The sequence below is a fragment of the Bidens hawaiensis genome, unplaced genomic scaffold, assembly GCF_021521415.1.
Source record: "Bidens hawaiensis isolate Kalapana, Puna unplaced genomic scaffold, B.hawaiensis_p1.1 tig00002273_1, whole genome shotgun sequence".
Lineage (NCBI taxonomy): Eukaryota > Viridiplantae > Streptophyta > Magnoliopsida > Asterales > Asteraceae > Bidens > Bidens hawaiensis.
In genome coordinates this window covers 2,599,555-2,617,129 of record NW_027491121.1, presented here as the reverse complement: position 1 = coordinate 2,617,129, position 17,575 = coordinate 2,599,555, and the positions used below count along the sequence as shown (strand labels likewise).

Here is a 17,575-nt window from a genome sequence, read left to right as displayed (position 1 = left end):
GCTGAACACGAAGCCATTCGTCCGGAGACAAAGTTTCTTCGGTCCTGAGACTATGACAGTGAGCTCTTCTTGGATTAGAGTCACCGAAATCTTCTTCCAAACCTAACTCCGATTGAGTCTGGTGGATTTCTCTTGCAACACGTTCTAGATTTCTCAAGTTAGAACCGCCTGGAGCTGTGACATGCCCCAAGTCGGTATTGGTGTAACCACGTTATTAGTGTTCACCGGAGTGACACTTTCTTGTTGGGCAAACAACCCCCGAGCCACTGAACCTCCCAAGGTAAAACCTCCAGGGTTCATGGCATCAGTTCATGTAGCAGGGGGTGTAATTCGATTAAGCACAGATGTTGTTCCTTCACGTGTTTCAAGGTTCAGATCACGTGGAGGTTGTGTTTGATTCTCCGTCGGCCCTTTAGGTAACTGAGTCATATCGTAAAGAGAACGGAAAAAAAATTGTTGTTCTAACAAAAGCACGGATGGCGCCAATGAAGAAACACGGATCTACTCCCCACTAATGGGTCCTAGATCTGATGAGTCTACAGGGTAGGATACGGTAAACTGCCAATACGATATGAACACAACTCCTAAAGTCCAGTGACGTAAATCCTGCAAAACAGAACACCGTGAGTTCGTTACGGGAAGGATGCGGTGGGGGGTCTTCCCGTAACCACCCTCCGGCGTGAGAATAAATACAATTCTGATGAGAAGATAAAGTACTTAAGTAAATTGAGAGAGTATAGTGATTGTGAATGAATACCTCATGGTGACTGAGAGAGTATTTATAGCTGAAGGGTGTGTGAAGGTGATTGGGCCAGCTGTCCCTTTGGAAGATGCTCTTCTAACCGTCTAAGCACGTGTCCTCATCTTACTGGTCTAGCTCATACGTTGCATGTGCATGTATAACAACCTGGACACGTGTCCTCTTATGATAGGACGATGAACAACCCTGGCCATGTGCACGGTTATAACAACCTGGACAGGTGTCCCTCGATAATTGACTGATACATCACGTATTACTTAAGAGAGCATCTTGGTAAATCTTCTAGAGCGTTGTTACACACTGACAGCTGTCCCGGGGCATTGCCTCATAGCCGTTTACGCGGACGGGTGTTCTGTCCTGCGGACAACTTTTGAGGGTGCCAGGATGCTTCCGCATGCCTTGTGGGGATGTTTCTTCCGCCTATGATTATGCGGATGATTTGAACGCCCCGCGTGTGCCTTATGAGGGACTTCTGATTGACCCGCGGGTATTACTTAAGGGTATTTGGGTCTTTTTGTTACCCTACCTCTATAAATACCAAGTAACAGAACTCGTGCGTCGTACTGTGGTCGTAGGAGGAGTGCTGGCGAGAATTATTACCCATATATCGATATATTTATATAGATCATGTATTCGAAGTTAAAAATAACAAGACACGCAGTTAACGAATGATTAAGCATATAAAAAAAGAAAAAAGAAAATATAAATTTTCTCAATTGATGACTCTAAAAGTTTAGGAGGTTGATAGAAACGTAACTTCAACCGAATGGCAGTAACTCCATGGACATCTTAGTGCTTGTTTGGGATAAAGTTTGAAAAATGCTTATTGGCTTTATCAAAAAGTCATTTTGAAAATTCTAGATTTCAGGCTTTTAAAAAACTGTTTTTTAACCCTTTCAAACAATTGCAACAATTGCAAAAAGTGCAACCACAAATGCGTAGAATCTTAATCATGATCACCATGAATTTGTCCTCATCGGACTTCGTTTTCTTCAAAGTTTGCGGTTTATGCATCTAAAGTAATGAGTCACATTAAGGATGAGGTTCAGTTTGAGTATTTAGTGAATGAAGTAGTGAAATATATACACAAATGAGTCAACCATACACGAAGTCTGATATAATTTACTCCAATATCATCGTGGATGGCCGTCCAAATAGAGCCCGCCGCAGAGTTGTTCAAAAAGCTCGCGGTTCGAAGCTTGGATCCGTGGCTCGTTCGATAAAAACTTGTATAAAACTAGCTAAAAAGACTTGATTTAAAATAACCTGACCATGGTTGGGCTCGTTGGCTCGATCTTAGGCTCGTTCAACTTCAAAATCGAGCTCAAGCCTAGCTGAGTTGCTAGCTATAGCATGACGCACACACAAGTATAGCCAAAATTACTGTTAAAAGTAGAAAACTTGGGCTATTGTTGTTGAAGAATCTCCAATTATGCAGGTTCTCATCTTCAAGCTCGATCCCTTCGATCTTCAAATCACGATCATCGGTGTTAGCCAGTTTCACGCTTACATTCTTTAACTAGATCACAATTCACATGATTGGTATTTTTGTTGAATATCACGGTAGAACCGGCTTTACTTTCACCCCTAATTCCCTAAAATGCAGCCCAATGTTCATGCGTGATGCATCCTCAAATTCTAGAAAAAAAAATATTAAATATAGTCCATTAACTTCAATGTGGTATTTAAGCAAAGCTCCAAAACAAACCAGCGAACAAGTAAGATACCTTCTCCCTGAGCATCACAACAGGTTCGTCATAAGTGTCAAGCAGAAACCGCTGACGATGGAAGCTTGTATCCCAGCTCACATGGTTCTTGTTTGGTCAACGGATGATCATTTGGATATAGTCAGAAAATTTACTAAAATAGAAATCTCTGACCCATTAATCTTCAAAGGGATATGAAATCTCAACCAAAACATATTGAAGAGATATGAGCCCGGATCCAAGCGGATCCGGGTCATCACCCACAACGTGCTTCAGCTATCCAGGGACCACTGTTGACGATCAAGTGGATCCATTGAATAAAAGCAATTGCATGTATTCACCGGGATAGGGTGATCCCCACCAAATCTCATACACCGTTAATACAAAATAAGTAATAACGGTATTCACATGGGGGACCAAGTGAATATCCACGTGGCAAGCATCCCACCATCAATCCCTCCCCATGCCGGCTATAAATGAGAAGGCCATCCTCTGCAGGTATCATCTTCCCCAAGCTCTTACCGTTCACAATTTTCTCATCACTTACCATACTAATTATCACATCGGAAGATGGTTATAGGAATATTTATCAGTCAAAGATGCTTATTGTGGTACATATCCTTTTAAGTTTAATATGGTCTTATTATTTACAATATGCCACACAAAGACTACTATCAATTAAGAAAGACTATAAAAATGAATGAATAAGTTGCCTTTAATTTCATTTTTTCTTGGTAATATATGACGATATGACCAATTACTCTACTTGGTTGACTCGTATTTGAATCGATGGGAACGTGGAAAAAGAGTGAATAGTTACCAAAAAAAATAATAATAACAACCCAACCTTTATTAAACGGGAAGAGTTTTGTTGCAATATATACTTAATGGATGAAATTAGTCAGGAGATTAGAGACTAGATGAAATCTGTTAATAGTAGTGCAGAGTCAAAGAAAGTCAAATAATAAAAGCCAACGTAACCGATCTGCTAGACTGCTATGCTGTGTTAGATTATTACCATGGGGTAATTTGGTTGGTGAGTTTGTTAACTGTCATGGTAGTTAGTTGTTTGTTAGTTTCTTACTTCAATTCATTAATTTTTTTCTTTTTCTTGTATTGTAATCGTTTATCATTCATCCATTACGTTGAAACCATTTGGAGTTTGCTTCTTCATAATCTTTCTTTAGTGTTTGATGACGGGGGTAGCCCAAGGAATTAATAAAATAGTTTCCACACATTAACGCTAAAAGGGTTAAAAGGTTAAAAGCTTCGTTTCCCGCCCAAATTTATGTAAACAAGTACGTGAACAGTACTCACGTGCTACAGTACGATGTCAACTCACTGATCAAATCACTGTTCCCTCTGAGCAAGGGACATGCTCAGATAAAGTATTATTATTTTAATCATGGACCAACTGTCCAAAGCTTCCCGCCCACAAAAGTCAACCCTCTAAGCGAACTGGAGGTCAATTAGTTTGTACACTGGACAAAAGGCTCAGTCTCTCCTTCTATATAATGAGAACTTAGCCATAAACAAGAACACACCAAGATCTGGGCAGATAACACCATCTCCCTAATCTTTTCTTCTTCCTTGAGAGATATGCTCTTAGCTTATTTCTTACTTCAACTACCCCATAGCTTCACCAAGAATATCATCCTAAAACCAATTCCAAACATCACGGTTCTTGATCTTCGGTGAGCTATAGCAACAAGCAACAAACTAGTGAACCTCCTTCTACGTTTTGCAAACGTAGAGGGACACCACGACCTGCGTTAGTCTAACCTGAACCCTTGCAGCCTTTTAGCCTAACCAGTCCATTCACTATCATTGGTCTTAACTTTGTTGTAGCAACAAGTTGGCGCCCACCGTGGGGCTACGCCGCTTACTTTATCATAAAGACCAGTAGTGTAGCTCCATTCTCATCAGAATCTTTATGACAGAAGGTGAATCTCCCGATGAAGTCGACCAAGTGTCAAGAACGCCGACGCTAAGTGCCGGCCAAGAAACTCCGGCAACAACCTCTATTTTTTTCACCCCGGGAGGTACTTCGACGGAACCTTTGTTCCTCGAGTTTTCACCTTTTCAAACTCCAACCCCTTCACGATCCGGAGTTCCTTCTCCTCATGCAGGAGTCACGAACACCCCGGAGCGTGTTGACTTGACGATGGAAGGGGTGTCACGACATTTCTTGCAACTAAGACATCTCCTTAACCAACACGTGAGCCAAGAAAGAGAGAAGGGGATAAGGTTAAGGCTGGAGTATGACGACCCAGAACCCTTACTGTCACTCGGACGTTCACCTTCCCCTCTAACCAGCTCACGGCCTGCTGCTTCTCATTTAGAAGCTGGTCCAAGTGTAACCTGCCAACCTTTTAACCCATCTCCTTATACCTATGCAAGACCAAGCCCAATGACTTTCCCTTTGTATACTTCACAACCCCTTGGACACGAGACCACTCTCGACCAAATATGGCAGTCACCAGCTTCAAATGTTCCCCCTCCTACAGCCACCATGTGGGAACAGGCCATGTCGATCCTACCCTTGGCTCGAAGTGCAGCTATGAGCACCCTCATGGGAACAAGCCAAGCAGCAGCAACCACTGAAAGCCTTCAAGGCTTCAACCTCATGCCTCAAATGATGGCTCAAGTGATAGCACACTTCCCTTGGACCCAGCTCATCAACAAAGCGCTGGGTACTCACCAAGGAACAACGAGTCATAATCCTGCCACGATGGTAGAAGAAGACCTTGCTAAACCCTATAAGCCTGGTAACCTGTCGTGCTTCTCTCAAGAAATCGCCAATTATGACTCTCAAACAAAAATCAAGATGCCACCCCATATAAAAACATATGATGGGACCGAGGATCCCGAAGACCATATCCAGGTATTTACCGGTGCTACAGAATTGAAAAGTGGTCCCATGCTGAATGTTGTTTAATGTTCATGCAAACACTTGTCGGATCAGCCAGGATATGGTTCAATGACCTTCCTGCTCAAAGCGTTCGAAGCTTCGATGATCTGAGCAAAGAATTCTTGGCCCACTTTTCACAACAAAGGAGGCATGTCAAGGATGCCACGATAACTTTCCAGATAAAACAGAAAGATGATGAAAGCCTTCGAGACTTTATCGAAAGGTACAAAAAAGAAGGGTTACAATATGTGGGGGCTGACGAAAAAATGAGGGTGGAAGGCTTCATGAACGCCATCACCTCCAAGTACCTCATAAGGGACTTCAATAAGTACCTACCTAAAACCCTTGAAGAAGCTCTCGAACAAGCTGAAGCACATATCCGAGGCGAAGAGGCCGTTGATTTAAAAGAAAAAAGAAAACGAGCTCCTAGTTGGCAATAAGCTCCCAAGACACTGGAACGAAAAAAGGCTTAAAAGGTTCCATGCCTAGTCAAAGTCTTGAAATGTACTACAAGAGATGTATAATTCTCCTTTTTGTGAAAAACAACCTCTTGAAATAAATGATAAAGTTTTTGTCATAACTTGTCTTTACTATCCTATAATCAGGTTGAGAACCTAGCAAGAAACTCCATGGCAAGGGCCATGTAAGGGGATGAGCTCCCAGGCCACATCGCTCAATAGGTTCAAGGGTTAAATGGACCTATATAAGGGGTGAGTTCCTATATCAATACAACTCCATGAGACTTAAAAAAAATTTTCAACAAAAAACTTGTCTCATAGACGGGTCTGAACAGCCTACATCAATTCGTTCCTTAAGCTTTGAAAAAGTTTACGAAACAAAAACATACACTAAGTAGTGATACAAAGGATAGTCAACATGTGCTTTTTACCTAATGAAGCCTTGAAGCTAAAGTGACTTCAGCACTAAAACTTCTTAAGGAAAGTTAGCTAAAATCACATCAAACTAACAAGACAAGCAACCGAAAGATAAATGCATAGAACATCATAGTTCATAAACAAGGCCATAACTAATAGCATCCATAATAAGCCAATTAAGGCTAAACAAGAAAATCACAGGGATTCCCATGAAAATGTTCTATGAGCAATAAAAACAACCAAAACTAAACAAAGCCTCGAAGCCTGCAAGCTTTGAAGCCTTTAAGCAATAAACAAAATGTGTGCAAAAGTCAGAAGCCCTTGAGCTTACCTCTCAAACACCTCTGACTTGGGGGGCTGATGACGGGGGTAGCCCAAGGAATTAATAAAATGGTTTCCACACATTAACGCTAAAAGGGTTAAAAGGTTAAAAGCTTCGTTTCCCGCCCAAATTTATGTAAACAAGTACGTGAACAGTACCCACGCTGCTACAGTACGATGTCAACTCACTTATCAAATCACTGTTCCCTCTGAGCAAGGGACATGCTCAGATAAAGTATTATTATTTTAATCATGGACCAACGGTCCAAAGCTTCCTGCCCACAAAGGTCAACCCTCTAAGCAAACTGGAGGTCAATTAGTTTGTACACTGGACAAAAGGCTCAGTCTCTCCTTCTATATAATGAGAACTTAGCCATAAACAAGAACACACCAAGATCTGGGCAGATAACACCATCTCCCTAATCTTTTCTTCTTCCTTGAGAGATATGCTCTTAGCTTATTTCTTACTTCAACTACTCCATAGCTTCACCAAGAACATCATCCTAAAACCAATTCCAAACATCACGGTTCTTGATCTTCGGTGAGCTATAGCAACAAGCAACAAACTAGTGAACCTCCTTCTACGTTTTGCAAACGTAGAGGGACACCACGACCTGCGTTAGGCTAACCTGAACCCTTGCGGCCTTTTAGCCTAACTAGTCCATTCACTATCATTGGTCTTATCTTTGTTGTAACAACAGTGTTCTATCGTTACAATTGGTATCACAACCTGGTGCACGGCTCAATTCAATGAGAGGTGAAAATTGATTAAATTGGAGATCAAGATGGTGTCCACTAATCTTAAACTGCAGAAGTTTAATGATTTTAACGAGCAGAGGATGAGGATGTAAGCTCTGCTGGTTCATCAAGGTGCCGTTGATGCATTAGCAGGAGAAGCAAAGTTACCGATGAATCTCATCGATAAGGAACACAAAGATATTCTTAAAAAGTCTCGTGTAGTTCAATAATTGAGTCTCGGAGACCAAATTCTTATTGAAGTATCAAAAGAAACGTCAGCCGAAATTTTGTCACAGTTAGAAGGGCTCTACTTGACCAAATATTTGGCAAACCGTTTATACCTAAAGAAAAGGCTATAACCGTTTCAGATGTTCTTGGTAACACAATGGAAGATCATACAAATGATTTCAATAAACTGGTACTAGATCTCGAGAATATCAATGTGAGCTTGGACGTTGAGGATCAAGCGACTATATTATTGACATCGCTTCCTCACTCCTACGGACATATTGTTGATACTTTAATCTTTGGGAGAGATACTCTATCAATGGAGACAGTTTAGTGGCAATCAACTCAATTGATGTCAAAGATGAGCTTGAAAATGGTCTATATGTTAGGAGAAGACCAGGTCAGATAACTCCAAAATCAAAGACACCAAGCCAGCTGGCTAAATCAAATTTTAAAAGGAAGTGTTATGCCTGCAATTCGAATAAACACTTAATAGTTCCCATAGAACTCAAAACATCTCTTCTTGATCCTTAAGGGTCTATCAAAGGCCATCTTTTCTCCTCATCGCTAGCCTGTTTCCAAGAGGGGGAAGAGAAGGTCTTTCAAGTTGGAGAGCATATGAGATTTCTCCATCGCAGCATTGCATCTATCGACTGAACAAAGTAACTTTCGAAATGGACTGGGAAGGAATGCGAATAGGTATTTCAATTGTTGGACTAAATGAATAGGCAAGGAAGGCAAGGCACTTGACTGAAAGGTCCTACCCGACTCATACTTAGGACCCAGCTATGAGAACTCTAAAGTGTTATGACACCCAATACAGATTTATTTGATAAGTTAAAGCAAGAGAATCTTGGATCGATCTAATCAATTGGGTGACGATATTTTAAAGGATATGGTATTCTTACATTGAACTTAAAAGCTGGAGTTGTGCTCATCTTGTCAAATTTAATTACTATAAATTAATTTGATCTCTTTGAGAAGTCTAGGGGTGTCAATCGTGTCGGGTTGGCGGGTTAGCGTGTTGAGATTCTTCAACTCTAACACAACCCATATAGTTATTCGTGTATGTCGTGTCGACCCATTTAAATTCATGTCATGTTCGGGTTGTGTTTCGGGTCAACCCATTTTACGTCCATATACGAATATGAGTAACATATTGACTTAGTAATAAATTAAACAATCAATTACTCTTATACATATAAAACTTGTTAATTTGTGATTGATCTAATTGTTTTTGTTTATTTATCTCTCATTTTCCATTAACAAACTTTGGTTCACATATTTGGCTTAAGATAATAATAAGCGAATGGAAATAACCAGAAAATGGACGGTTATAACTAAAAAAAATATATAAATGTTGGAAGTAAAAAGTAGATAAAAAGAAATTAGTTTTATTTTTAAAAGTTAATTGATATATGAAAAACTAAAAATCTACGTATTTAACTTTAAAATTTAAAACTTCTTATCTCTAGCTAAAATCAAAATATTAATTTCTTTAAAATTCTTAACCAGGTTAACATGTCAACTCATTTTTTAACGGGTCGGGTTCATGTTGCCCCATTATTTAAACGTGTCGGGTTCAGGTTGACATGTTTAAGAAAACGAGTTTTGTCAGCCAACGAAGACCTATAATTTTTCATGTCGGGTTTCGAGTCGTATCAGGAATTGACACCCTTACTAACAGCCTTTGAGAGTAATGGGTAACAACTAACACGTATGTCTTAAGAAATGGTCAATGTTTCGCTAATAATTTTCTAACCTTAATTTTAGTAATTTACTTTAAACTCTCTTTTACTTTCTTTGATCATGCGATTAGCTATTTATCAAACTTTCGAGTTACTTTTATGGACACCTTATTTTAATTGAAATAAATATGACTCCAATGATCAAGCAATCATCTATGGACCAAAAGGGTTAATTAAGTTACACATTTTTTAGAGTTTTTGCCTCAAAATATTATTGGTAACGCGTAGTTGAAAAGTAGACTGGAGAATTAAAGTGATGATAGCAGAACTTTTTGCCGGTCATGAGCAGTGAACAACGGGGTGCATTGGAGAGGGACAAGGTGGGTAAAAATGGTCGGCTATAGCAGTCGCGGTGGTGGGTTTGGGGATGGTGGTGGTGCGGCAAGGGGGAGGATGTGTTGATTGAATGGGTGGGTGTCTTGTCTTGAAAATATTTGAGACTCTCAACTAAAGTTTATAGATGAAATAATATATCATATCAACCAGCAACTTGATGCATCAATACTCAATAGTAACAACATTATAAAGAAGGCACTAGGAAAGGGAAAAAAATACCATAGTGAAAGAATTTCATATCAAATGAAGGAATAGATTAGCAAAAGATATATTAATAAGTCTCAGGATGTGCAACCCCATAAGCCTCAATAGCCTTATAAGTTTTCTCATATAATTCTTTTTCAAAGCTAAGAATATCCGCAGAAGGTTTATCATCTCCCTTGCAATTATAGACGACTATCTGTTTAAACACGCTTCCTCCGTCAGCAGAAGGTACAATTGTAACATTATGGTCAATGGAGTCTAATATACCCATCAAGTAGTCGCCTTCAAAAAACGTGTAGTTACAACTAAAGTTGCCTGCATCAATCGTGCCTTGCTTATACTTCCCACTTGTGAATGGAACACCTGGGTTAAATAATTTTATGTTTAGAAGGTATATATAATATATAATGAATCATATTTGACAGAAAATATGTGCCTTCCACACAAACTTTCTTTTATTATGTCTAAGAGTCACATATATTTGCAAAAATAAATAAATTAGTTAATAAAAATTCTAGTTAGACCGCGTGTAGTAGATTAACGTCCACATGTCGGAGCCACACAGGTGGGGTGTTTATCCGCTACACTCAGTCTTATAAGTACTTACCATCGCCAAATGTGAAAAGCCTTATTGTTCCAACACCTCCATCACCTTGAATGGTCTTGATGGACTTGAAAACTTGAGGGTTAACTTGAGGTGCAATAATATGAAAATCGTTGAAAACCTTAAAGACTGCCTCGCGGGAAAATGGGGAAGTAACTTCAATCTCAATGCTTGCTCTATTCATTATTAACTAGTTTTGAATGAAATTATATGATCAATGAAAGTGTGTTTATTTTGATGATATTTGAGTAAAGTATAGGGTGGAAAGTGGAAACACACCAACTTTGACCTGCTTGTCTATTTTGGAATAATATAACGCGTATATCATTTTATTATATATTAAATGATTTTTTTTAATGTTTGAGTTGACTCGTTAAAAAGGGGTAGAATGTGAACAGTGTTCAAAATGGTTTGATGTGGGGTGTAAAATAATTTTATTAACATGCAAAGATGTAAATTATAAGCTCTCGGTACAAAACAAATGTTACCCGGCACAATTATGACTTATAAGCCCATCTATGGTTTTCTTTGAGCAAGCGAAGGTTTACAAATTCCCCCAATTTCAAGAATTTTTTTTCGAATGAGATTCAAGTAGGTTTTTAATCATGAGCTATTTATTAAATACTAAAACAATGTATTTTTAACGACAAATTTCATTATAAAGAATCATGCTTAGCAAGGAGCTAAGCCGACTATCCATGCATATAGAAAGATCAAATCACATATTACATAATAAAAAATAAATCTACACCAATCACCTCATCCAGCCCATGAAGAGAATTCTTTTTGGCTTAATACTTTAGCCATATGAAGCTCATGTATTTAATCTCTTTCACATTGTGTTCAATGTATGGCCTCTTATGGGTGAAGATTTCTCGTTCCAGACTTTCAGAAAATACAACAACGCGAGAGAATCACAACATCAAATGTCTTTTTTTCTTTACCAAACCCAGCTGCATATCCGATGAACCTTTAAGAGATCATGAATTAAGAAGATGTATATAGATGGGATTTTGACGACAATTAGATACAAAATGCCAAATCAATGACGTTGCTTCACACAAAATAAGTTGATTCTCAACAAAATTTATGATAGTTGTTATACAAAGAGCACATATTTGAATTAATAAGGGCATTTCTCCGAGCAACGATGCCTAAAGTTCGAATGCGACCCTTTTAGGCTCTCATTGCAAAGAGTTGACTTTGGAGGGAATCCATCTACACCAACAAAGTAAGAGTTCAAGATTGATGAATGATTATAGTGGGAGCTTCGCATAACCACCTATAGTTAAATCTATTTTCTAATATATAAAATATGCTATAATAAACTTTTAAAGAAATTACTATTATTATTTTAATCTACTTAAAAAACAATTAAACCTTTATAATTATTAGATAGATATATTAATTATGCATGGTACAAATATATATTATCATAAATTGGGTACTGGTAAATCAAACCATTCTATAAATTAGATTATTTTATCAAAATGTAAGGGCACATTCACCCCATTCTTACTTGTCATACCACAATTCTTGAAAAAATCACATCATAACTAGTCATATTCCAACCTTTAAAAATGGGGGGTTTTAGTGATTCTCAACCAAAGTCTATTTTTCTAAGACCAAATATTAACAAAGGGTGTAAACGGACTCTAAAAACCTTCATTTATTATATTTGTAAATGGTTGAAATTCAATAGTTTCATGATATACCTATATACCTAGTCAGTTGAGATAAGAAAAATTCATATATGTGCTATTAATGGGGATTTAACCTAATTTGACTAAATGGTGTGGGATGGGGTGGGGTAGGGGCCGTTTAAGCATAGCGTGTTCCTTTTTCAGAGGGTAAATAGATTAAAATGTTACCAAAATGTACAAGAACCAAAGGAATGAGTATAAAAACTACACGAGGATGAATATTTGTGCTTCTTAATTCCTTCAAATGAATTAACGGTTCAAGCTAAGAACTTAATTATAATGGTCATAATCCCTTTTGAGCAGATATTCAAGGTCATATGAAATCTAACTCTAAAATAAATTTTAGAAATTGTAACATAAAACTGTGAACTGTGTGTTAAACCTTGAAATCACATTAATGCATAATCACTTGTAGGAAGTCAACTGGTTGGAGAGGGAAGCCTACACTTTAGGACTTTAAAAATGGTAGAGATCATCATTTTACAAAGTTGTGGTAGAGATCACCATAACGTCTCTGTATGGACCACTAATATTCTCTTTTCTCATTTTCATTTAAGTGATCTCCTCTTTTTTTCCTTACTAGGATAATGTGACATCCAAAATTTATTGCTAGTTTTGAAAATGTTTACCAGATAAAAAGGTATGACATATACTGACATCTTCATTAGAATATTTTCATCGAAGTTTAACTTGAGAACTTATACACATTGTTGCCATTAATTTCTATCGTCTAAGATAGTTCAAAACCAAGGTAATCTATTATATTATTTGGTATTGTACAAAAGAATGTTCCGTTTGACCGACTCAGACTTGTCCAAAGTCATCACTAGTATACATGTTTAAAACTTATTAGTATTAACTAAGTAATCGTACACTCAATTATCAATTCATAAAAAAACATGCCAGAACTTACGAGAATACCATATCTTAATACGTGTGTATAGTCCATTGTATACGGGGTATAAGTTATACCGTATAACTTACTGACCAATGTATCCCCAATACACCGTAGTAGATATGAGTGTATGGCCGTATGGGTGTCATCCTACGGAGTATAATACCCATGAGGAGTGTATAATATGCTGCCTACAACCCATACATATATAAATAGCAATCCGAACATATTTTAAAGCTTCTGGGTAAGGCATTTTTAAGAAGTTTTTTTAAAAAAAAAAATTACAACATTTTATTCTGGTATAATACTTAATGCATTTACATTAAGTAAAGGAAAATTGGTTTTAAATAATCCCAACTATGTCCTATTGGTAAATAACAATCCCAATTTCAAACTTGGCCAGCGGCGGTCCCAACTAAAGAGGTATTTGTTTTTAACAGGCCGCGACTAACGGATGTTAACTCCGTTAGTCTGATGCTTACGTGGCACGCTTAGTTGTCAAAAACTTGATTACGTGGCACATTCTCTTCATTTTATTACTCTCTCTCTCTCTCTCTCTCTCTCTCTCTCTCTCTCTCCTGCCATTGACCGACTTTCTTCATGGAATCCGGCCAACATAGACTCCGGCCACCACCATTGGCTACCACTACTATTGTCGTTAATCTGTCATCACCATGTCCTCACGAAGAAGTTTCATGTCCATTTTAGATCTAGGTTTCCGATGGTGGATATTTTCATTAGAACCCTAGAAACAGTCACCAATTGGAACCCAAAATTCGTGTTAGTTGATTATAGTTTGCATTTAAAATCTTAGGGCTTTTATTCGGTTGATAAAAACGAGTTAAATGATATATTTATTACCTCAAATGGTGTTCTAATTGTTAGCATGCAGCACCTTTCCGGAGTTCAAACACGATAACAGTTTCTGATTTTCTGGTTTAAACAACTCGCCGGAAAACACAATTTTGATTTTATCGGTTCTAGCAACACACTGTAGTTGGTGGTGATTTGTTTATTCGCCGGAAAAACGTGGATACGGGTAGGGATATTCGGTGGCAGGGAGGAGCCAGAACACCTGCAAACCGGCATCAAAGACATGTTAAAAGAGGTGTCGGAATGGGGACGGCGGCGGTAGTGGCTGTTAGTGGCAATGGTACGGTGGTGTTTTGATAGCTCATGGAGAGTATAAGGGGAGTAAGAAGATGCATATGTATACATACATATTATATATTACTTTCATTGCCAAGTAAGCTTCCACGTAATCATGTTTTTGACAACTAAGCGTGCCACGTAAGCATCAGACTAACGGAGTTAACATCCGTTAGTCGCGGCCTGTTAAAAACAAATACCCCTTTAGTTGGGACCGCCACCAGCCAAGTTTGAAGTTGGAATTGTTATTTACCAATAAAGCATAGTTGAGATTATTTAAAACCAATTTTTCTTAAGTAAATATTACAATGTCTTTTTAAGTAATAAAACGGTTTTCAGTCACTATCCCTACATTCAATCCATATTTAATGACATAAGTTTTATTTATTGTATTTTATTTCATTTATTTATTTCATATTTAATGTTCTAAATTTTATTTATATTTATTTATCTTTACTACTATAAAATATAGGTGGGCAGAAAATCGGTAACCAACCCGGCTCAAAAATCATACAGAACCTGCTTGAAACCGATTATGTAGAACCCCGTTTGTAGCCGACTAAAACTATACGTTCGGAACCAGTTTGTAATTCTCTTTACCAAAACCGGTTAACCAAACCCAAACCAACTAAAATCAGTAAAAAAACTTATCTTAATCCAAACCCAAACCCAAACCGATCGTATACCAGTCAAGAACAGTGGTGGTTCCAGGATTTTTTTCCAATGGGTTCACTCTTTTTAAATGCTCTAATTTTATATAACCGGCCATAAAAATTTTGGGTCGATTGTAAGGTTTAGGTCGGTTCAACGGTTCGGTTCGGGTAGGGCGGTAAGGTTCATTACATAACATAAATACGATAAACTAACAAAAAAACAAACATCATCATAGAAAGGATAACATACATAATAAAGATATGATTGTCTTTTAAAACAAATAAAAAAAACTTACTTATAGTTGATCTCTACGAGTTTTCATCTTTTGGAAACGTTGCATTACATCTTCAATCGAAATTTGTTGAAAGAACTCTCTTTCAATGTAACAAATGCAAGCATCGTTCAAAATCCATCACCCATCCTATTACGCAAATGCGTCTTCAAATGCTTCATTGAAGAAAAACTTCTTTCAATACTCGTTGTTGCAACCGGTAAAACTAACAATAACTTTATTAAACGATAGACCAACGGGAAATCGATGTGTATTCTTGTTTCCACAATATTTTTGGCAAGCTCACTTACCACATTCAAGTCGTCAAGCCGTGTATCTTCTTTTACTTTAGCAATGGAGTTGCCGAGTTCATAGATAAGCTTGTCTTTTTCATCAAAATTAAAATCACATGAATACATCTCGGCCAACTTTAGCAAATTTAGTTTATCAAAGGCTTCAAAATTAAGACACGGGCTTAAAGAACTCATATAAATAAGCAAGTTAGTGATTACCTCATTAAAACGGTTACCAAGCTCTTGAATTTGCATGTCGAGAACCGTGTTAAAATTGTTAACCACATAATATTGACGATTAGTGATGCTGGTCTTCTTTCTTCGATTTTTTGGGTCAACATAAACGGCTTCTATAACCATTTCAATATCATACTTTTCATAAAAGGATGTGACATCTATCAAAAGTGAGTCAAAAGCTTCAAGTCGATAGGTTTGTAATTCTTCTTTAATACTTTTGACTAGCTTGACCGCATTCAATATATCTTAATCTTTTCTTTGAAGTGTTTCACACAATGTGTTAGTAACACCCAAAATGTGCTTCATCAAATGTAGATAAAACACAAAAGTATATGTTCTCATATATAATTGAAGTCTATTTGCTTGACTTTTGTGAGCGTCAAGATCTCCCGAATTTTCTATATATTCAAGCACGTCAATAACACTAGGATATAAAGAACCCAAACGGGTCATCGTCTTTTCGTGAGAACTCCAACGTGTATCTCTGCTCTTGCAAGTGGTAGTTCTTGGTTTTGTCCACTTCCCATTTCAACTTCCGGATTCAATCCCAATCTTTCTCTTTGACTTTCTCTTATCAAATCTACCCGCTTGCAAGATGCACCAACAACATTTACTAAACTTGATACTTCATTGAAAACTTTTAAAATTTCATAATGTTTTTTTCAAGAGCCACAACAACAAGTTGAAGTTGGTGAGCAAAACAATGAACATACTATGTAGATGATTTTTCTTTCAAAATCGAAGCTTTCAAACCATTAAACTCATCGGACATGTTACTTGCACCATCATATCCTTGGCCTCTGTATCTACTCAAACTCAAATTGTATTGAGCAAACAACTCATCAATGGCCTTCTTAAGAGATAACGCGGTTATTTCCATTACATGAACGGCCAACAAATCGCTCTTTCACAAATCCAAATTTATCAACATATCTCAATACCACAACCATTTGTTCCTTTTTAGAAACATCCCTCGATTCATCAACTAATATAGAAAAGACATCATCACCAAGTTCATTAAATATGTTCTTTAATACTTCTACCGAAACAATTACAAATCTCTTTTTGGGTTGATGGAGCCGTCATTTGGTTCTTCTTCGAAGCATTGCTTAATATAACTTTACCGATTTCTTCATTTATTACTCCAAATAATTTTAAAAGCTCTATGAATGCCCTCTATAAAGGGATGTTTCAGACTCATCATGACCACGGAAAGATAAGCACCAGTCAACAATCTTTTAGTGGCTAAAATTGAAGCACTTAATCAAATCTTATATTCTCTTTTGTTTTTATCAGTTTTTTTATCAAGTGCCACATGTAAAGACTGAGCTTGGTTAAGTAAGTCTTTCCCTCTTTTACGCGCTTTCTCATGTAAACTATTGCATTTACCGGCATGAGTTGTAAATCTTGAGATTCTATGCCAACACTGTACCCCTTCACTCACAAAAGCATCATTGTGTCCAATTTCCTTAAACAAGTAACAATATAAGCAATACACTTTATCCGTTTTGACAATATATTCCAACCAATTTCCATGCTCATGTGTGTACCAATCCTTATTAAAACGTCTTGCTTTACCATTAAAATCTGTTTGTGGAAACTCATGCTCGGTTGGTTGACATGGACCTCTAAGCAAATAAGTTCGTCTAATTTCATCTTTTTGACTTTGATGATAAGATGAAATTGGTTTTCTTTCCGAAGAATCCCACGGAAGGTCATTCAAATCTATTCTTGAGGGTTGTTTACTACTTGAAGATGATGATTGAATGCTTGATTGTTCACTTGAGAAATATCTTTTAATATTCATAATGCCTACAAATCAAATTTAAACATCACTATTTTTCTAATTCAATTAACAAACTTCAACATAATCATTCTTTCTAATTGTAAATTGAGTAAAAACAAGAATTATTGAAGCAAAACATCAAAACATACCTTACTG

General features: G+C 37.3%; 2 protein-coding genes across 2 annotated transcripts; both read right to left on the bottom strand.

Annotated features, from left to right (window-relative positions):
- Window positions 1-9,870: 9,870 nt before the first annotated feature.
- Window positions 9,871-10,989, bottom strand: LOC143614020 (root allergen protein-like). Its single transcript, XM_077087577.1, has 2 exons — window positions 10,435-10,989; window positions 9,871-10,190 (listed from the first exon to the last, which is right to left on the bottom strand). The coding sequence occupies exons 1-2, from the start codon at window positions 10,613-10,615 to the stop codon at window positions 9,895-9,897; spliced, it is 477 nt and encodes a 158-aa protein (XP_076943692.1). The 5' UTR covers window positions 10,616-10,989; the 3' UTR covers window positions 9,871-9,894.
- Window positions 10,990-15,234: 4,245 nt separating this feature from the next.
- On the bottom strand, window positions 15,235-15,756 carry LOC143613664 (uncharacterized). Its single transcript, XM_077087315.1, has one exon. It carries the CDS (start codon window positions 15,754-15,756, stop codon window positions 15,235-15,237), a length of 522 nt encoding a protein of 173 aa, XP_076943430.1.
- Window positions 15,757-17,575: the final 1,819 nt, after the last annotated feature.

What these genes read in the sequence shown, in the direction of transcription:
- LOC143614020 (XM_077087577.1), bottom strand. Translation starts at nt 10,615, where the DNA reads ATGAATAGAGCAAGCATTGAGATTGAAGTTACTTCCCCATTTTCCCGC. An exon ending in GCTTTTCACATTTGGCGATG is followed by an intron (nt 10,191 to 10,434) that starts GTAAGTACTTAT and finishes TATTTAACCCAG; the next exon opens with GTGTTCCATTCACAAGTGGG.
- LOC143613664 (XM_077087315.1), bottom strand. Translation starts at nt 15,756, where the DNA reads ATGGTTATAGAAGCCGTTTATGTTGACCCAAAAAATCGAAGAAAGAAG.